Raw genomic sequence first — 23,205 nt, 5'->3', positions numbered from 1 at the left:
AGTTTCAGGAAGGTCGAAACGGTCTCCATTTAGGATGTATTGTTGTAGAGAGCACTCTTCGTAAACTGTTGCATAGTTACTGACTGTATCTGACATAGAATATTAACTTGATTCCTCCTAATGGTCAATATTGTTGTCAGGGTTGCATTTTGCCTGTAAACTGTAACCTCTCATTATAGGAAATATAAGCAGAGGAGTGATGTTTGTTTTCATGGATCACTAGAAAAAAAAGTGTATACATTTTTTTTGTACTTTTTTTTCCCCTAGAAAAAAGCCTGCTTTATTCAACTATGTCTTGTCCTTCTGTCATGTGGTCTCTTGCTGATGTAGATTTTAAAGGTAGCTTTCTGCTTTAGAAATAGCAGTTGCATTGCAGGCAGGACATGATGGTGAGCGCCTATAATCCCAGCAGCTCAGGAGACTGAGGCAGGAGGATGGAGAGTTCAAATCCAGCCTCAGCAACTGAGCAAGGCCCTAAGCAAGTGAGCGAGACACTGTCTCAAAATAAAAAAATAGAAAGGGCTGGGATGTGGCTCAATGGTTAAGTGCCCTTATGTTCAATTGCTGGTACAAAAAAAAGAAGAAGAAAAGAAATAAGAGTTGCTTTCAGGAGATGCGCTACTTTCAAAGTGAGAATGCTTTAATTTTTTGTGTTCTGGTCTGTCTTAAATGGTAGTTTCTGACTATTAAAATCTGATGCAAATGGGGACTATGAGTATGACGAAGTTCCTGGTAAATTTGAGAAGTACCAGGAGTTACTCATTTGCTACAGATGTTGGTTCTATTTGTCTACATTATAAATTTAATTTTCTAGAATGAATTGTTTGTACTAACCAATATGATTTCATCTGTCTTAGAGTTCCATGAGTGAGAATTTTAAATATGCTCACATACATCTGTACTGCTTATTAAAGTTTTAGTTTGAAGTTTATTTCTCATCATGTCATTCTCTTAACTTGGTATAGAAAAGAAGATTAAAACTGTAAGACAGTTATTCTATATCAGTTAGATATCACTAATTTTTCTTTGTGTGTGTGGTACTGGGGATTAAACCCAGAGACTTTCTTCCTCTGAACCATACCCTACCTCTTTTTATTTTATTTTGAGACAGGGGTCTTGCTAAGTTACCCAGACTGGCCTTGAACTTGCTAGGATGGATATTAATTATCTTTTATTTCATCTTTTTTAGATTTTTTTTTTTGCCGCTTTACTCCAGAAGGGAATAGAACAGCGGTTACAAATTGGTGTTTCATATGGTATTTGTTTTAACACATTAAAATTTTTTGCCAACATTTAGAAGTGGAAATTTCATATATAAAAATATTGATTTTTTTTTTTTTTCCACTGTCTCTTGAAACTATGAAATATCTGCCCTTACTAGGCCCATGTGATTACATGACAAATCCATTGCTCCTTTTGAGTGGACTTTCCAGGTCTTTAACCTGACCCATTTTCTCTCTTTTATTTTATTGCCTGATCCTCTATAGTCATTTTAGTTTGTGTGAAATAAAGACAAAAATGCACATCATTGGGTGTCTGGGGTTGTAGCTCAGTAGTAGAGCACTTGCCTGGCACGTGTGATACACTGAGTTCAATCCTCAGCACCACGTAAAAATAAATAAATAAAATAAAGGTATTGTGTCCATCTACAACAACACACACACACACACACACACACATTTGTATGAAAGGATAAATCTAAAAAGAAAAGCAATTGTAGGAGATTTTCAAATGAGTTAATTTTTAAATTTTTTTCTCTGTCTTATATCAGGCTGGTTTGAATGTAAATTCATGCCGAAGTACTCTGTAATATATTTTGAAGTTTTGATTTGAAATTAGCCAGAGATGTGCTAAATGCATCATTTCCAGTGGATGTTATCAAGATTGGAAATTATCACCAAAACTTTTGCCACCCTTAAAATAGCTACTCACCTTTTCAAGAGGATCATTTGTCCTTCCCATTTATTGTTAAATTTTGAAGTAACACTCCACTAGAATCATAGGTATTATATTACAGCAAACCAATGTTCTTGAAGCTCCTTGTTTTACAAGATGTTTCAGTTATCTGTCTCCACCTAACAAATCACCTCACGGCTTTGTGGCTTGTAACAAACAAAAATTATTTATTAATGCTCATTGTTCCTGTAGATTAGTACTGTAAGTGCTCACTTGGGCATTGCTAATTCAGAGTTGCAGTCAGATTGTTTCTGGAGGTGAAATAGCAGGAGTCTAGAACAGGTGAGGGGTGACCAAGAATCTTTTCTAGTCATGTAGTCTCAGAATTGACTGTTCCATATGTCTTCTTTTTACTGGGGTTAGTTTGTGCTTCTTCACTGCATAGTGGCTCCAGGCAGGGGTACTAACTACTTCAACAGCACATCAGGGCTGCCACACATTCCAGCAAGGTGGAGGCTGAATCCCCGCCCTACCCAGCCCCACTGGGGTTAGAACCCAGGGTCACTCCACTAGTGAGCTACATCTCCCCAGCACCTGCATTTTTTGAGACAGGGTCTTGCTGAGTTGCTGCACTGACCCTCTCTTTCTTCAGCCTCCAGAGTCACTGAATCTCTTTTTTAGGACTTAGCATGGAAATTCAAATGTCACTTTTACCATCACTAGTAGTTGAAAAAATCACAAAAGTCTAACCATTTCTTAAGACCTCTACCTCTCAGTGGAAGGAGTGTCATAGTCACATTGTAAGAAGAGCAGGCAAGATGGAAGACAGTTTTGTGACCATCTTTGAGAATACACTTTGCTATAGGCTGTTATAATATTTTTGTTTTTATTTCTGTTTTTTCTCCCCATTTGGACTTCATAAAAATTAGGCATCTTAAGGCAGATTCTATATATAATATACAAATGTCTTCTGCAGTGCTTTCAATTATCTACAGCTTAGCTATCTGGCAAATTTACATATCCAAAACAGAAACAAGTCTCCACACAACTAGTTAGGAAATTTCACAGCTTCCTTTTTACGAGGTTAGTACCGAACATTCTCTAGAACAGATATTCTGTTGCAAAGAATGAGTTTAGGAATTAGACCTACTGGAATTAAAGTCTCAATGCAATTGCCTGGCAGCTGTGTTACCTTGGACAAAATTTTAAACCTTTGTGAGCCTTGGTTGGTCTATTTAAGATAATGATACTTGTCTCGTGATGATGATTAAGTGAAATTGAACACAACTACTGGGAACTCTGCAAGTGTTTAAAACTCCCTCTTATCATTGTCCCAATCTGAAATGAGACAAGTATTTTCTAAGCCTTTTGCAGCTGCATGCTTCCTTTATATCTCCTGTTAATCCCTGATAGTCTCTTGGTATCCCTAGACAACTTCTTTTTCATCCCCAAATCTTTCTATTTCAGGCATTCTCCAGAATTACAGGAATTGAGTTTTTGTTTGTTATTTTTAATCTTTCTTGAACCAGTTAGTGTTTTATTTACTGGAGAGAATGAAGACTTAAACTTCAGCTTATAACATTAATGTTGATGTTTATCAATGTATTTTGTATATAATTTCAACAGTGTCAGAGGCCAGTGGTATCACCTGTCAGCCCATCCAGGAATGAAGCCTTAAATGTCTATTTTCTATACCTTTATTCTAAAAGTATTTTCTGTATTTAAAGTAATCCTATACTTAAATTCTATGAGGTACTTTTAATGAATATTAATAAATCTTATGTGCTTTCATGGTATTTTGGTGAAAATTACATAAATTGTACTATGTCTTGCTCAAAATAATTGGTTTGTATTTATAATCGCATCAGAAACTCAACAGTGTAGGAAACGGTTATCTCCTTTACCATGTTTCTTAAATTGTCAGTGCTGTCAGTTTACATTTTAATAAATTTAGATTTATATTTTTCATAGGAAAAATCCTTATAATGTGTTGAATGTCAATTTGGTGAGCTTCCTGAATTATAGCTTAGTTTTAGTTTAATTTTTTTAAAGCTGTACCACAAAATCCCCTGTATTACTTACTTTTAACTTATTGATAAATCTTAAAAGAGGTACTACTATTATGTCCTTATTTATGACTTACTGACCTGTAATCATCTTTAGAATTTTTACAGGGGATATGAATAATTAATAAGTAATATTTACTTGTTTGTATCAGAGATTGAACCCAGAGCCACATTCCCAGCCCTTTTTAAATCTTTTAAAAAATGTTGAGACAATGTCTTGTTACGTTGATTAGGGCCTCACTAATTTGCTGAGACTGACTTGCAATCCCCCTACCTAAGCCTCCTGAGCCACTGGAATTTCAGGCGTGTGCCACCACACAAGGCAATAAGTAATATTTACTTTAACTGAAAGATTAATGAACTATTTCTTTGTTTTGGCTTGTTCATAAAAGTAATTTAAATGATGAACCTTAAAAAACTAATATTAAAGAAGTTTTTATCTTACACTTACATTTTGAGAATTGTGAAAAATTAAGTTGCTTTAGACCACTTACTCCATCATCATGAGAGGTTTTTGCATGTCTAAAATACCATTAATTACTATGTCATTTTTGCCATAGTTGTCTTAAAGGTATAACTATAATAATCAACAGCTAAATTCTTGTTGAGCAGCTGTGTAAGGCCAGTTTAGCAACTGGGGTAACCCAAGGCAGACTGTAAGAATTAAAGTTAATCATGAGGTGAATTATGTTATAGTCATTGAAGACTTCATGCTAGGAATGTCTGAAATACTTACAAAATTTAATCTGATAGTTAAATTTTTGTTTTATCTGAAATATTTCCTTAAATGCCTAATGAAAGAATGAGAAAAAGTATCATTTTAAAGTTAACAGCTAAAGTTCTTATCCATAAATATAGGAATAAAATCTGAAGCTTGCTTATTAAAAAAAAATCAAATATACTTTGTCACTGTTTATATTACTGTGGTAAGTGGGAGAGAAAATAAAAACATACAAATTACTATAGTATAATGTGGAATTAGAAAAGCTCTTGATCATGTTTTTAAATTATCATGCCTATAAATTTCTTCCACTAATTTTTTTCTCAGTATACAACACAAACACATCTATTGATAACACATGCATGATGCCTCTTTTTAGAAGATATACACAAATGAATCAAAGCATTGGATTTTATTTGAATGAAGTTTGTAAGACCAACTGTACTATTCACTAAACTGTAATAAAGAAATGATCATCAAGTTGACAACACATTACAAGAAGACTGTGTACATTCCTGATACTATTAGAGCCTAATATACTCTTGAAACTGTAAGGAACTTTTAGTCATCCAGCCCAGGCTCCTCATTGTAGAAATCTGAAGTCTGAGATGAGGGACTTGCCTAAGGTTTCCAGTTAGTGGTAGAGCAGGAACTAGAATTTAAAATGCACCCCGTATTCTTTGTGCGTTGGTGAGTTTACCTGGGTTATAAACTCCAGGTAATTGGGCTGGAAGTTGGTTGCTGACTGAAACAATAGTTTAGTCAAAGGATAATTCGGTTGTAAGTTAGTTAATAAATATCCAAGTAAATATATAAGTAGTTATTGGTTTTTTTAAATCTTAGAGGTTTTGGTGTGTTATGGATTGGTTTTTTGTCAGCTTTAAGCTGGTCATTTTTTAACTTGAGTTGATTTTCTCTATTTTATTTTAATTTATAACTGATTTGCAGCTAGTTACTTAGAAATAATTGGGCATCTCCAGACATTGTAAATGTCGAGTAATCAGATCTTGTGTGTACACTGGACAGTTGGAATACTTGATGTATCCTGGTGGTCTAACATTTTTATTTTGAAAATGTTGCATATACATTTATGTACATATACATAGAATGCTTGTATTTTGCGAAGCATATATGTATATGCTGTTTCAGAACCAAGCTTATTTCTCTTAAGTAGTTAGGGGCTGCCCTTGGTTTCCAGATAAAATCAGCAGAAAAGCAAAATAATATATTGTGATCCTTTAAATGTTTATATAAATGTGATATCTCAATAACATCATAATTGAAAGTTATAATGTTTATTATTGAGTACTTTGAACATGTAAAGATCTTTAGAAGTTTTTTAGGAATCATTTTTAAATGATCTTAATTTTTATAAAATGTTTTGTTCACTTGATTTATGCTTGTTATGACTGTTAAAAATTTAAAGACAATAACATACAGTTAAATTTTTCTTTCACAAAAACCTAATTAATTGTATTTATTTCTCTGCAGTTGAAGTAATGGTATATTGCTTGTTGGATTTCATCTACAGGTATTGCTAGCACAAGCTTGATGGGTCATTTATCATTAAGCAGAGAACTTAATTTCTTGATTTATGATTGTTTTCCTTTTGTTGCTGCATTTTCATGCATGAATTGCAAGGTGCTGGGAAAGACTGAAAACTGGTTCAGCACAGAAAAGTAATCTTATTCTATATCTCTAAATAATTGAGAATGCTTGCTAATACCATGTTCTCTATTAGAAGAATATGATTCTGATTTATTTTCATTTAATAGTAGTGTAATTTTTTATCATCTGAAATACTCTGTTTCTATGAAAGTCTTGATGCTTCAATTCACAGAATCAATGAAGAACACTGAGGTAAGGGGACTTATGTGAGTATTCTCCCTGTCAAAGGTTTTGAGGTGAGACTCTGAAAACTATTGATATAAAATCATTTGTTCCTCCAGCTGGCTGTGATGGCACATGACTGTAGTTCTAGCTACTCTGCTGGCTGAGGTGGGAGGATCATTGAGCCGAGTCTGGGTTAGCTAACAAGACCCTGTCTCAAAAACAAAACAAATATCATTTGTGCTTGAGGGTAAACTTAGGTCTTCCAAGTTATTTGTTCTAACGATTCAAGAATAATTTCTGAAAAATGGAAAAATGTTTTCGCATCCCTCATGCTGTGGCCTTTGGTTGGGAGCAGTTGAATTCTAGCCTTCTGTGTAATACTGAATGAAAGACTGAATGAAAGAAGAAGAAAACAACCGTGGAAGTCTAGAATAAATTGCCAAAACAGCGTTTTTGTTGTTAAAAGAGAAATGGAGCCAGGCATATTGCACACCTGTAATCCCAGCGACTTGGAAGGCTGAGGCAGAAGAATCAATGCCAGCCTCAGCAACTTTGCAAGAAAAAAAAATTTTTTTTAAAAGACTGGGGATGTGACTCAGTAGTTCAGTCTGGTTCAGTTGGGTTCAATTCCTGATACCAAAACAAAACAAAACAAAACAAACAAAAGAATTAGAGTAAGTGAATCTGTGATCTGAATACCATACATATGATACTTTGTTATATGTAACATTCATATATAGTAGTTTTTTGCCTATGCAAACTTTTAGAAGACAGATCAGAAAGTGATGCACGGGCAAAATAAATTACCTTATATAGAGACATTCTCAGAAACAGAGCTTCCTAGTTTTGAACTCTTCTTGAATGGTATTGTTGAGCTGGCATCTTAAAATGCCAAGATACCACATTTAAGATATTATAGCTTCATTTCTTAGTTGAAATTATTGAAAGAATTAATAGAAATATTTCTGAAAGTGATAGATATTGTTTTAAAATATACTCCAAAGTTATTTTGGATGGATTTTAGAATCCCTGCTTTCTTTCCTAGTTATTTTAGAAATCGATATGTAATTGACAAAGCTCCATGTGATTTTTTTTTTCTGATTTCAGAAATTGAACCCAGGTGCACTTAGCAACTGAACTACATCCCCAGCCCTTTTATTTTATTTTATTTTATTTTTTTGAGACAGAGTCTTACTGTGTTGCTGAGGGCCTCACTAAATTGCTGAGGCTGGCTTTGAACTTGGGTTCTTCTTGCCTCAGCCTCCCGAGTTGCTGGGATTATATGTGCACCGCCATGCTTGGCTCTGTGATTTTTGATCCTAATAATAGTAGCAGTAGTAATCATGATAAAGGACTTACTAGATGTGAGGCATTATACTGTATGCCTGCACTAACTCATATAATCCTTGCACGTGGTCATGAGGTAGATACTGTGTAGGTAAAATTGAGGCACAAAGGGATTAATTTAAGGTTGTTTCTGGTAGAGCCAGGGTTTACACTAAGGCAGTTTGACTCCAGAGTCCATGCTCACACCTGCTACTGCTGCTTTATTATTTGTGATATCATCTTAAAAAGAGCTTGTCTGTTTTTAAGAGTCTGGAAGTAAAGCAGGAGTTAATAGTGGTGATTATAATTAAGAGTATCTTAAATATTTTTAAAAGTAGAATTGAGACTAAGGCTGTCTTTTCTTAGACCCATGGGACTATCTGCATTGTAAAGTATTAGCAGTTGGGGCTCTCATATATATCATTTATGATTTTCCCCATCGACTAGGGTCTTCTATATTTAAATTCTTAAAGTTTTGTTGTTTTGCACATGCCCATACATTACTTTAGAAGTACTGTTACTTGAAGTTCTCCAAAAAATATGAGACTTGTATATACATTTGAAAGTTAGTAGTCACTTTGCTCAATCACTAAAAAATGGCTTTTAAAAATGATGTACTCCATATCGTATAAATATGTCAAAATACACTCTACTGTCTTGTATAACTAAAAAGAACAAATAGAAAATAAATAAATAAATAAAGATGCAGAATTCCATTTAGTGTTGTTTGCTGCAGTGCAGTGCTCTCTACTGACCAGTTGAGGGCAGCTATTTACCAATTAAAAAAGTTGAATTAGAATGCCACCACTTTGTGCTCACCGAAACCTGATATCTAGTATAAAAGTCTTCATTTTTACTCTTGCTTTGTTTCCATTATCATCATAAATAGTTTCCTGAAAATGGGATCTCTAGTTTTACTTAATAGTAATTTTCACCCCTAAGACAGGGGAATGGAAACCATTGAAGTTCGTTTTAATTTTCCCAAACTTTTTTTCTCCCTTAGAATTGGACTCCAAAGATAATAGTGAGCTGGGTTATCTTTAAAGTATATGCCTGTAAATACATATAACTTCAAAGTTCTTTGAGAGATTTAAAAAATAATAGTAAAAATTTATAATTTTCAGTTTGCTATCTATCTTCAGTGGATTAAGTGAACGATAAGTCAGAGCTGATCTGTTTTATTAGTTTTTCTACAAAAATGAATATTAAACTTATGGAATGTAGTGGCATTTTTTTTTTTTTTCTAATTGGCCTTTCACATAGTTTATGTCTTTATGATTGAGAAAAAGGAGTTTGGGAGGAGATGAATGAATTGATTTAAAAGATTATAACTAATAGGATTTTTTGAGAATAAAAAAAATCTCAGTTTACATGAAACTATGTTGTAATACTAACAAAGCAGATGGTGATAGTAACCAGGAGGAGGATTATTCCTTGGGAACTACTTTTAACAAAGGGGATTTTAAAATGAGAAACAAGGTTATATTATTACCAAAAAAAAAAAAATAGTTTTATGTTAGGAAATGAAGTGAACATCAGAGGAGATGCTGACGCTAGAATGAGGCTGTTCTGAGAAGTAGCAATAGTCTGGTAGGACCGTAGACTCACTTGTCTTGAATATCAGTCTTGTTTTTCCCCCTACCTTATCAATTTGTAGATTTCCATTCCTTCATATTATCTCTTTCTCTCCCAACCCTGGACCTCTGTTGGGATTGTGTGTGTGTGTGTGATGATTATATTAGCAGTCATTTACTTCTAAAATTTAAGACACTTTGTAGTTGTGGTTAAATACCTATAATATACAATTTAATATTTTAGCCATGTTTAAGTGTACAGTTCAGTGACATTAAATTCATTCATAATATTGTATGACTGTTACCACTTTTCATCTCCAGAACTTTCTCATTTCCTTCACTGAAATTCTGTACTACTTATACACTGACTCCCATGTTCCCCTTCCCCCTGGCCCTGGCAACCACTCTCTGCTTCCTTTGTATGAGTGTGCTATTCTAAGAACCTCGTGTAAGTGGAGTCACACAATATGCATCCTCTTTTTGACTTACTTTACTTATTATAATGTCTTCAAGGTTCATCCATATTGTAACATGGTCAGAGTTTCCTTTTTAAAAGCTATATATATATTCCATCGTATGTATATATTGTACTTTGTTTATCCATTCATCAGTTGATATTTGGAGAGGTTGCTTCCACCATTCAGTTTTTGTGAAAAATGCTGCTTTCAGCAGGGATGTACAGATATCTATTCAAGTTCATGTTTGAAATTCTTTTGGATATATGTCCAGAAATGGAGATGCTGGATAATTTTGTATTTAATTTTTTGAGGAGCTTTCATATCATTTCCATGGCAGCTGCATCATTTTACAGTTCCACCAGTGATGTATAAAGGTTCCAATTTCTCACTTCCTAGCCAGCAGTTTTTTTTCTTCTTTATAAAAATAATATGCATTCTAGTAGATTCAATGTGATAGCTCATTGTGTTTTTGATTTGCATTTTCTTAATAGTGATGGTGAGCATCTTTCCATGTGCCTGTTGGCCATGCATACGTATGTCTTCTTTGGGGGAAATTTACTTTTGTGTAACTAAAATTATCAACTTTGCCAGTGACTTTGCATTTTTAACTATATTTTAAATTGTGATATAAGAGAGAGTCTTCTGTAACAGCATGGCATCAGGGTAGGACTGGGATTATTTCTTGTGTATGAGTATCTTCCCAGAAGCCCACTTTATATTCAGTAAGATAGAGCTCTCCAAAGGAAAGAAAGAAATCACCCATTTCTTCTAGTCTCCTTTGTAATTCTTTCCCCATCATATTCTAACCTCCCACAATAAAGTTCCATTAAAGGAAGAGGAGAGATAAGTGAGATGACGGGCTATTGGAAGCAAAAAAATAGAAGGAGAGAACGACTAATTCACTGAACATTGTGAACAGATAGTTCACATTTATCGTCTACTACCTATTAGGACTTACATATTCCTATGTTGAGCTTTTTTTCATATCTTTTTAACAATCTAGTTCATAGACTTGAATATAGAAGGAAGTATAAGGATTAATTAATACATAAGTGGCTAATTTAGGAAAGTGTTTGAGATAATATGGGAATGATTAATTTGGGCTCTTTTGAGGAGTTGTCTTCTCCAAACTTTGTTACAGTCATTGGGGAGCCATTGAAAGTCTTGAGGAATAGTTGTGTGTGTGTGTGTGTGTGTTGTTTTTGTTTTTTTTTTTTTTTAACCACATTTCTTCTTCTGTGTTTTAGGAAGATTTAGCTGCCCATGTTATGTTGCAGAAATTAGGCACTATGGATTTTCAGTGGATTAGCTACTTACTATCCATTTTACTATAGAGTCACATACTGCATGGTATTTCAGTGAGTGATAAAATGCCCCCTGTATGGAGGTAGTCCCAAAACTTATCACCTAGTGACATCACAGCTGTCTTAGTTTGTATTAGTACACCCTATGGTGTTCACCCAATGATGGAATCACGTAACAGCACATTTCTTAGTGCATATCCCTGTTGTTAAGTGGCATATGACTGTGATTACTTGCCATCATAGTTTGCTTTATAAATAATCTTTTAATATATCTGTAATAAACCATGGGACTATTTTACTTTCAAGTAAAATCAATGAGTTTTTCAAAATCATAGAGATTGAAATGAAATTGACCAAATGTCTGTAGGAAGATTAATCTGGAGCATTATTAATAGTTAGAGCTAGAGTGTTTTTACAGTTAGTGAGTGTAAGATAAAGAATGGCATGTAGCAAAAGAACATGCCCGAGATGAACACTTGAAAATAGTGCTCACTGCAGTATATCAAAGATAGAACACACTTATGTGTTATATTTTTTAGCATGCATAATCTCCTCCTTAAATTTGAAACACAATTCAAAGCATTCCTTAAGTATTAATGCTGATATTTGGATAAGGAAGACTCGATAAGATATCCAAGAGAGGATGCAATGTGGGGTTTGTTTTGTTTTATTGTTTTTATAAAAAAATAACTACTTAAATTCTCTAGGAAACACCTAGGTAGTTGGAGAAATATTAAAAGGGGCTCCACAGCACAGCCCTGCTTTTGGTTGTATTCATGTTACTGACTTTGTATGGGAGGTTCACCAGCTGTTTGACTGGCAGGAGCAGGAGCTTTCACTTCAGTAGTTTATAATTCCTGGCTATTCTAGGATAGTTTGCACTTCACCAAGCCTCAGACAGGTCAGGACATTTGGTAGGAGAAGGTTGAAAGACAAAAGCAGCAGGCCTTGGGTTCTCAGCCTTTTAAAACTACTATTAAATATATATATATATATATATTTTTTTTTTTTTTTAATTTGGTGGTTAGAGTTTTTAGTAATGTGCCTGTATTACATGTAGAGAGTATTCATCAACCAAGAGGAGTTTTAAAATGTCAAAACCGGGAAAAGCTACTCTAAACCATGGCTTGGTTCCTGTTGATCTTAAAAGTGCAAAAGAGCCTCTACCACATCAAACTGTGATGAAGATCTTTAGCATTAGCATCATTGCCCAAGGCCTCCCCTTTTGTCGAAGACGGGTAAGTCTTACATGTTTGAAAAATATGAATGTTTATTTAAATGACGTACTTCTGCTTCCTTTATGAAGAAATGCTTCAAATTTCAATTGATGTTTATAACTAAAATGAACAATGTATTGTATAACCAGTGAAAACATATAAACGATAGTTTTATAATCTTATAAAGAACCTTATAAGAATCTTATAAAGAAGACAGGATTACCTAATCTACCTTTTTGTCATTTATTTTTCATGAGATTATTATCTTGTAAACTTACTTGAAATTGGTAATGTGAAACGAAAAGTTTTGAAAAATGTTAACAAATATTAAAAACCTCAGATTTGTGACTTTTATTTTGCATGAAAAGCAAAACACTGGTGCTATTCTTTTTATACCTGGGAAATTTAGTATTTAGCTCAATTAAAGAGCATTCCAGGGCCTTAGGTTTCTTTGGCCCTTTAAAATGGATTATTTTTAAATTGCTGATTCTTATGTTGAAAGTAACTTATAGAGACGTTACTTTTTGCTGTTATATGAAAAAATAGCATGCTGTTGTGTAGCAGTTATGTTATGGTATACACACAGACCACACTGAACTAACAAACGTGTATAATTGAGTTATGATCTAGTGGATATTTTTCAGAGGGGCATACTTCTCCCCCCTACACTACACTTTGAAATGTTAAAATTTGTTGGTATATTTTGAGTTAGTTGGTATTCAGTTATTATACTAGATATCTACTCAGATTTCAGTTATTTATTAGGGATTTACCAGGTCTAAATATTTTAGATCTAAAATACATCTGTGTTCCTTAACATACACACAAAACATCTCTCCTTGGAATTAAGTGTGTGTGTGTGTGTGTGTGTGTGTGTGTGTGTGTGTGTGTGTGTGTAAAGCTGTTAGTATCCTGACTCCCCTCCATCCCTGTTTTTAAATATTAAAGGGGAAACACTTGTAAACAAGTAGAATAATCCATAACACTGGAAAAATATTTTTCCTCCTTGTAAAGAGACTCTTCTATGTAGTGTGACTTAAATAATCTTTGTAAAAATACATTTTCTAATTAGCTTAGTTCTTTTTGAGTGGTTTCTATTTCAACTCCAACAAGTAGCAGCCATGTTGGAAAACATTTTGAGTGAAATTATAATGTAATATAATTTAAATATTGAAAATAGAATATGAATAATACTTTCACCCCTCTTGTTTCTTTTCTTCTTTACTTCAGAAAGTGCTGTTTTTATTTTGTTGTCTTTTACCTCGTCAGTTTTATAGCTTTGCTGAATGAGGTCACTGCTCTGATTTAAGCATTTTATACATAGTCCTCTAACAGCTTTAATGCCATTTTTTAATACTTCTGTGAAAGAAAATACCAATACAAATAAATTTAAAATGTGAGGAATTAAGATATTAACAGTCAATTTTGATCTATTTTGTTGAATATTTCTAATAAAATTAAGTACAATATGTGGGAAATTATTATGTCTGCCTTTGTCTTCTACCTCAGTCTACCTCTTTTTTCTTTGCTTGTAATAGACAGTACCTGTAAAGGGCATAGGGGGAGATTCTATAAGAAAAATTAATAGAGAACTGCAGGACTCTCTCTGAGGGTTTCCTAGGGTCACTATTCAATTTGGCTTTTCTAGGTTACTGTGTTACATTGAATTATATCTTGCTGTTGTAATAACAGCATAGAACTAAATATGAAAATAAAATTCCTCCTAAAAAGTTTCTAAAAAGTTTTAAAAGATATTTAAAAAGCAAAATTAAAATGTTTAATATTTGCCTGCCTGCCAATAGTTTCCTATTGCATAACTCATTGACACTACCAGAAGTATTAGAGGGATTATGAAACTATATCCTCACTCCTTTTTACAACTGGTTAATTTAGTTAGTTTTAAGTTGATTTACATTTTCTGTTACATAATTTACTAACTTTCCCTTGGTAAAGTTTATGATATGCATTTTTAAAATATTTTTCTATATCAGAGATTTAAAAAAGACTTTTGATGTGATACATAATTAATCTTATTTGTGTTTAACATTAGATATATTTAGCTTCTTTCAAGCAGATTACTATGCATTTTGACAACAAAGTACACAAAGCAGATTGCCTATATTTTGAAGCCTACTTTTTTCTTACAAGTAGTGAGCTGAATGGAATGTATAGTTAGTACTTATAAGACTGTATGTAGTCTTGTTCTAATTTGAAAAACATGGTATTATCTCTCTATCCATCATAAGTTCTGAGGCAGTTAGTATTTGCATAGTCAGTTAATGTTTTACGTGCACATGCAATAATAGTTTGAATATTGTGGAAAAGCCTTAAAATTAGTAGTCATAACTACAACTTCAACCTCTTCAAATTTTTCAGGAAATTTGTTTACTTTGACTATTAAGTGTAATACTGGTAGTTTAATTTATTATTATATATATTTTTCTGGCTATTATCTGAAATATATAAACATTGATTTTAATACTAACAACAGTAAATAAAGAGCAATATAGCTAGTAACTGGTCACCCTTAAAATGTTTTTTAGTGTTGAGGTACTCATAATTTATTTGTATTTGCTAAGATTTATCATAATACCAGATGGAGTACTTGTTTAAAAAGTTAAGTATCACCACTATTTTTACTATCAGAAAAAGTTGGGATTGAAACTTGTAACTTAAAAAATCTGATCATCCTTTAGAGGAAGAAACATTTTATATAATCCAAAAAATATTTGGAAAGTTATTTTATTTTTCCCTTGAAATTGTTACACCTTTAATTATGATAATACTATATTTCTTAAATCCTAATGTGCATCATTTTTCACATTTGAAACTTGGCTGAATTAAGGATGCATCTTGATGGAAATTTGTATTTTCTGACTTTTTTTTCTTTGTAGTACAGAGAATTGATGATGTATTTTATGAATCTACATCATGTACAACCATAGAAACGAAATGATGTACCCCATTTGTGTATAATGAATCAAAATGCAGTCCGTAAAAAATTTAAAAATAAATAAATAATTTAAAATAATATGTTGACAGAAAAATTACTTAATGCTTAAATCTTGTTTTTTTTTTTTTTTTCCCCCCACTCATTTTGTTTTAGTTTAGAGTACTTTTAAGCTTTTAGAATGTTTTAGTTATTCTTCAATGTTTGTGTTTTGGTAGAGAGTTCCCATGACATTCAATTGTTGATTTATTGTAGGACTTTATAACATACCTGGTTGACTATATTAGACTGTAGAGAGATCATTGTTTTTAGAGTGCCTCATATATTTTTGGGTTTGTGTAGCATGGGCATCAGCAACATGGAAGACTAAGAAAATGGGGTAGAGCTCTGGTGGGAAGAGTAGGGTATGGATGTAGGACAAGGACTTGTGTATCTGAAACCCAGGAACTCAGGTGGTAGTGAAATATGTAACTGGGATTTCTGGAAGTTTCAAACAGTTTTATAGTGATTACAGCTATAAAAAGTTCTATCAAGTTGCAACCACATAGCTCAAGTAGCTATAGACTATTCTTAAACAAATGGGCATGACTGTGTTTGATGAAATTTGACTTAGAAAAATAGTGAAAATAGGTTTTTTACTATTACATTGGTACTCCAGTAAATCTTGGGCCTTTGGCTTATGTATGAGTTTCTGCATCTGGCAAAGTTTTAAAATAGGATTGCTGGAGCTTTTAAGCCATTCATTCTTTTAAAAAAATCTTCATCCCCTCCTCAGATTCTTTAGTAGTGATGTGATAAAGAATTTTATCTGTGTGTGTTTAATCACTGGAATCTTAACATGGTGCTTTTTATTATTTCTTTTTTAAATGTATAGTATTAGTTTAATAATTCTATAAATGATTGCTATTATTTCAAGAGAACCTACTATATATTCTAGGCATTTTTTCAGCCTTTTTAAAATTGACTCATTTGATTTTTGGTACTAGGGATTAAACCCAGGGGCACTTAACCACTAAGCCACATCCCCAGCCCTTTTTATAGTTTTTTTTGAGATAGGGTCTTGCTAAGTTTCTTAGGGCCTCGGCCAGTTGCTGAGACTGGCTTTGAACTCGACAATCCTCCTGCCTCAGCCTCTTGAGCTGCTGGGATTAAAGGCTTGTACACTGCTCCTGGCCTCATTTGATTCTTCAGTGCTTTCAGTGTTTGTTAGTACTGTAAGTTAAGTGTTCTCTGTACTTACTCAGTAGATGAGAAAACTGAAGTTTAAACAAGTTAACTGCCATTTTTTATGGTAAATAGTAAAAGTGGTATTTAATCTCAGGACTAATACTGCAGGTACTAGCCATTCTTTCTACTGTTTTGTGGCCTATTTACATTTTTTTCATATGATCTCAATACTTTTCCACTACTAATAATATATTATTTTAGAGGGTAGGCCTATGAATCCCCTGTTGTCGTTATTTCTATGGGGAAATAATGTCCAAGTTTCAAACAATGTACCTGCAAATAATGTTTGATCACACAACCCATTTATAAATTTAGAATTTGTTGTGTGATTTCTTTCAAGTTATTTCTTTATAAAGTTGTCCTACACATTATGGCTATAATTTTAGCCATTTAAAAATTAGATATATTCAGACCTTATGCTTGCATATGATACATCTTTCTATAAGCTGAGGGATGATACCTTAGGGCTTGTGTTTGGCAGAAAATAACTGAAAACAGGGTGTCTTGACAGATCACCCTTAAATGGCATCGTCCCAGTACCATTCTCATTCACATTTTCAGTTAGTGCTTTTGACAGTAATGGCAAAAACAACATAGCACCTCTCTTAGCCATTCTACATTGGATGGAGGTTTTTCTTCATTGTTGAGTATTGATAGCAGGTAAATTTCAATTTCCTCATTGAGACATAATTAATGTATTATTTTATATGAAAAATCTTTTGTACATAATTTTAATCTGTTTTGCTCCTTTAGTAGACTACTGACTTTTCAGCAAAGGTCTGCCAGAATTATTAAACAACTGTATTGACTTGTTTCAGAAAGTAATGTTTCTAATTATTTATTTTATAATAAAATTTTAATTTATATGAAGATTTTATATATACCCCAAAAAATGAACCTTCATAAGCTCTATTGATAAAAATAAATTTAGAAGTTATTACCCTTCCAAATGACTTTATAGTAAATTTTTTTTCCCTTCAGTATTTAATCTTTTACTTCTTTCTATAAAAATAGGACATGCTTAATATATAAAACCAAAAAATATTTTTATTTGTAGTTTCCAAAATGACTAGTAATTCCACCACTAGGAAATAACTGCAAAAGTAATTTTAAGTATTTTAATGATTTTTTAAATTAAATTGACACTTTAATCCATCTTTAATATACTGTTAGTGTTTCCCCATGACTATAGGTATTTAGAAGTGTACAATCTGTCATATGAATGTACCTTAATTTTCCTGGTGGTGTTGATTTGAATATTGAGCTGCTCGGAACATTTTTATGTATAAATCTTTAATATCACTATGCACAGATTTCTAGAAGTGGAATTGTTGGGTCAAGGGATGGGAATCCCTTTGGATTCCTGATAAGTATTGCTAAATTCTTTTCCAGAAAAAATATTATTCCATTCGAAAACACACATACACATGAGGACCTTCTAATGTTAAAACACAAAACATATTTTAAGCAAATTGATTCCTACCATAGCAAAATTTTGTGGAGTCACTTGAATACTGTATCATTATACTTCATGTTTATTCTAGGTTTTCCATCAAATGAATTATTTTCATTTTAGAAAGTAACTATGTTACTCTTTCCTTACACTTAAGTCTTCATGAGGTAGATGTATAAGTAGATGAAAAAATTATCTGTTTATGGTGATTTTCATTTTCATTCTTATAGAAAATAATATTTGCCATAGACTTGTCACCTATATTATTTTCAACTATGAATTTCTTCTCTCATGGTTTTAAAGCTGAGATGTATATTTTTATCTAAATAAAATGACCCTCATGTATTATTTTATAATTGATTATTGATTCTGCATATTATTTTTCCTTTTTAGTCTTCTTATACCTTGTCTCAATTTTTGTCACATTATAGATTGTACTTGTACGTTTCTGAATTTTAGTGAGATAAGTTTACAGTACAAACAGCAGCTTTTCCCAGAGTATATTGCTATTAATAATCTCAACTGTAAGAGTACTTATCATGCTAGCAGGCGCAGCTGCCAGAAATACTTGCCTCTTTCTTATTTAGCACTATTACTTGGTCTGACATTTCTGTCATAGCTTTGTCAATTAGCCACAGTCCAGGTTAACCTTTTTAATTTTTAAAAATTCTAGTCTAGCCATCATTAATCTTCATTTAAAGTGAGTTTTAGCAAGTTTGCTCTTCTAAAATGTCTTATGCCTAAAAGGGATTGCATGAAACTCAACATCTATTTCATGGAATGCTTAGCCAAGTAAAAATATGTGGATATGTAAACATATAGAAATATAAGACTTTTGTAAGCTAGTATCATGCTCCTCTTCCCTATACTAGTGTATTTAGAGTCTACCAGTTACATTCATGCCTCTGGCTCTGCACGTCCTTCCCATGTCTTCACAGTTGGTACAGCCTGCCTCTCTGCTGAAACCTTCCTCCTGACTCTGACTTCAGCCAGGGTTGTCCTCAACCGTTGTGGTGAAATAGACTGTACTTGTTGCCTGTATCTATGGCGCTTAGGCATATTTGGACTCCTCAGTGTTGTTATATGACAACTTCGTATAGATATTTTTGTATGCTCAGGTTATAAACCCTTTGAATTCAGAAGTTATCTTTAATATCTCTTTGTGCTCTCAAGTGATATGCAGGAGAACATACAAATATTTGTATAACTCATTCATTGAAGTATCTGTTAAAACTTGGAAAATTCTTTAAGGGGTTTTTGTACTATAAGAATATGGCATGTTTTTGTTTACTAAATGTTTTTAAATGACTGTGCAGCTGTGATTTTGAATATTTCATTTTCTAAATTTAACTAAACTCAGATACAGTTTGACACTTAATTTTAAAAGTAATTACTACTTACCAATTTGGGAAATGAGGGAGAAACATACTATGGTATAGTCATTTAGGAGATATTTTTGAGAATCTACAGTGGCTAGAAAAATGTCATCAAATACTGAAAAAGAAAAAAATTACAGCACTTTGAAGAGAAGGAAGAATAAAGTGGTGGTAGGAACAGATCCAGAAAGTGATTTGAGTATGCTATCTGATCTTTTTTTATTTTATAATATAATTTTATTTTTTATTTTTTGGTAGCAGGAATTGAACCCAGAGTGACTTAACCACCGAGCCACATCCCCAGCCCTTTTTATTTTTCACTTTGAGATAGGGTCTTGCTAAGTTGCTGAGGCTGACTTTGAACTTGTGATCCTCCTGCCTCAGCCTCCTGAGCCACTGGAATTACAGACATTGCACCACTGTACCCAGCCATTTTATAATTTTTGAAAAAACAAAAATGTTTCTTCCTAAGCTCCTGTTTCACAGATATATATCCCACTGGAATGTGGAAGATATGGACATTTACAAAGTATTATGGGAGGAGAAGAGGGCACCCAGGTCTCAATGTGTAAATGGTTTAGGAAAGGCTTCTCTGTAACTTTGATTCAAAGCAAGATGTTTGGTAACCAGATCCTCATAGGAGTGTTAGAGGGAATATATATCATTGCCATATCTTGCTTTTCACAGTTATTATATTGCTGCAAACTATTCACTTGTATCTTGTCATTGATTTGTTATATTAATGTCAGCCAAAAAATATTGAGTGCCTGGAATAGAATTGAGAATTTTTCTAGAACCTGTGTACTTAACCAAACTCGAGAGACAAAAGTCATGTCCTCATGGAGCTTAGATTCTAGTTTAAGGAGACAGAAAATACTCTTGCTATTGCGGATGTTTTGATGACACTAAGTTAACAGAATAGAGTCCAATTTGGTTTGTAGGGGAGGCACTACTATCAGTACTTTCCATCTTTGAAATAGCCCTTATGAATCAGGTTGTATTATATTATTCCTATTTTACGGATAAGGAATCTGCAACATAGGAAGGATTAATAACTGGTCCCACAGCCAGTAAGTGATGTGGCTTATCTGGAATAAGTGACATACTTATTTGGAATAAAGACTTATTGAGTAAACAGATGGTTTCTAGATGTTTTAAGGGTTAACTTTTGCCATGTAGTCCTGGGATTTAAGTATGTATTCTCATTTCCTCCCACAGTTTATTATAATCTCAGTACCTAATTACAGATAACCATGCTTTCTAGGCATTTTTTGTTTTAGTATTGAGTGTGCTTCCGTTATCCAATATGAACACAAAGCAAATTAGCACATGATCTGTAGATCTACGACTATGCTGGGAAACAACTTCTATGACTTACTGTCCCTTTTGTTAATAGATAACAATTTGTATAAATGGTTCAGTAATTGTTTTGTTTTGTTTTTGAGGTACTGAAGGTTGAACCCAGGGCCTTACACCTGCTAGGCAGGTACTGAACTACATCCCCAGTCCACAGATGGTTTAGTATTTTTAATATCATAGGAATTCTATTTAAATTTGTAGCTTATGTTTTACAGAAAGTAACTGCATATTAAGACTTATAGTATGTAAGACAGATGAAAAATACGCTAAAAATAACCCTGGAACCAAGCTCCTGGCAAAGTACACAACTGTAATAAATCCACAGTCCCTTGTCCACAGACCAGAAATCTAACAAACTGTGAAAACTAAAAGTTTTAGAATAAAAGTAGCAAAACCTAACTAATACTGAGACAGTCTCTTTATTTATCTGAATATTTGTATATTTTGCTGCAGAAATATTAGTTTATAATATACTGGAATATATTAGCTTCCCAAAATTTCTGAATTTAACAATACAGTTGCTTCAGAATTGTGAAATTAACTTCATAGACCTTTGAGCTTTACAACTGTCTTCCACATATAAAAATAATTTTGAAATATCAAAGTAGTCTGTTTAATCTTAAATCTCTGTGTACATGCACATTTAATGCCTTAACACATATAAATGTGTACTTAAATTTTATTAACCTACATATGGGCAACGCCATGTAACATAATTTTAAATGTTATTTTTCATTGACGAAGATCCTGCAGATTTATACTTTGAACGAGGAAAGAAAATCCCAACCACATTTTAAAATTCTTCCAGTATTTCCATGAGACGTGAGTGCCACTAAATTAATTTTTATCAACTAATACATATTAGGCATGCTGCCTCTCTGGGCTGCTGCTATTACAAAGATGAATAAGGCAGGGTACCTTCCCTTCAGGAGGTCAGAGATGTCTTCCTGTCTTGGAGAGACCTGTCTCATTGCCCTCTTTCCATGGTCATATATCAAAACCAGAGAATCATGGGTTCATTCATTCATGCATTCAACAAATAAGCCAGGCACAGTCTAGGCACTTATATACATTAGTGGACAAAACAGGAAAAAATAATCCTACCTTATATGTAACAACATATTAGTGACCCTGAGAAGTCTGCCTAGACCTGAGGCAGCACGTTCAGTTTGTACCAGCATATAGTATGTCACCAAGTCTCTTTATTAAACTGTACACCTTTATTTCTAAATTAGTTGGTGATAATTTGTTACAGTTTCTTCAAAAGTATATGTAGATAACTACTTATATGTACATAGATACACTTTACCTGATTTGGTAGGATTATGTTGGTAACCTTATTGAAATGTATAATCTGCTAGTTTTCAAACAATGCTGGATCTAGTATCTGGCACAGAATATTATTTTGATGTTCTAAAAGAATATATATGATTCCATCTTACTCTTTTTTTTCATGATCTTCTAAGAAAACTTTCTTCCACAATCTTTAATACCCTGTCAGGCACACCTTAGTGATTTTTTTTTTTTTTTCTTTTCGGGGGGGCTGGGGGAATTGTTCCTTGGTCAGAATTGTAGTTCTTGCCAGGTTCAGTGGCCCACATCCATAATTCCAGTGACTCAGGAGGGTGAGACAGGAGGATTTCAAGTTTGAGGTCAGCCTCAGCAACTTAGTGAGGCCCTCAAAATAAAAAGTATAAAGAGCTAGCAAGGACTCATAGGACTACCATTTGTAGTAAAGCCCATGGTTTTGTAAATGTTAGGAGTTACAGTTCAGTTACCTCCTTTCACAGCTACCTGTTGATACAGCACATCTCTTTATTTATATAGTGTTTTATTCCTAAAATGTAAAAGATAGCATAATTCATATGAGGTTTCAAAGTAAATTTGATGCTAGTTTAATAAGTTGTCTCTTGTGACTACGGTAATGTTTCTCAATGAAAGCATCTATATATGTATGAACTATGGAAATTTAAGTAGAGAGGGAAAACATTCAGCAGTGTTTCTTGAACATTAATACTGTTTTTATAATTATGTTTTCCTTATATGGATACTTTTTGGAGCTACTGAACAACAAAACGGCAGACTTTTCTCATCAGGACAGTGGTCATTTCTCAAGCCTGCACATCCTATTGCATTGCATTATTTGCATTTTGTTTTTATTTGAAGGATAAACTATTTCAAAGTAGCCATTTGTAGTAGCAAATGGAAATGTAGGTAATGCCTGAGAGCATTGCATGGATTCACCATACATCTGAGATAACTGAGGTAAATAGTTGAAACATGATTTATAGTGGAATTTCATATATTCATTCTTTAGATATTTACTTACCACTAAATCAAGACTTTGAAATTGAACCTCCTTCCTTAAATAAATCTAGGCATAAAGAAATCAAGACAGATATTGGCATATATTGATCCCAGAAGCACATAGTTAGCTAATGTTTT

General features: G+C 33.1%; 1 protein-coding gene across 9 annotated transcripts in view; it reads left to right on the top strand.

Moving 5' to 3' along the window:
• The window catches only part of FBXW7 (F-box and WD repeat domain containing 7), a 191,202-nt gene that overhangs the window by 121,993 nt on the left and 46,004 nt on the right, over positions 1–23,205 (top strand). For 2 of the 9 annotated variants that reach the window (XM_079153437.1, XM_079153439.1), the window contains one exon: positions 12,239–12,416. The exons of 6 other annotated variants lie outside the window; for them this stretch is intronic. In XM_079153437.1, coding sequence (XP_079009563.1) covers positions 12,239–12,416 — 178 coding nt within the window. Of the gene's footprint in view, positions 1–12,238; positions 12,417–23,205 lie in introns of those variants that run through there. One more of the 9 variants, XM_079153431.1, reaches the window with a different exon arrangement.

The sequence above is a fragment of the Sciurus vulgaris genome, assembly GCF_902686455.1.
Source record: "Sciurus vulgaris genome assembly, chromosome: 9".
In the NCBI taxonomy this organism is placed as follows: Eukaryota; Metazoa; Chordata; class Mammalia; order Rodentia; family Sciuridae; genus Sciurus; species Sciurus vulgaris.
Note: the sequence above shows the minus strand (reverse complement) of the source record. Positions and strands in the feature narration are given on the sequence as shown.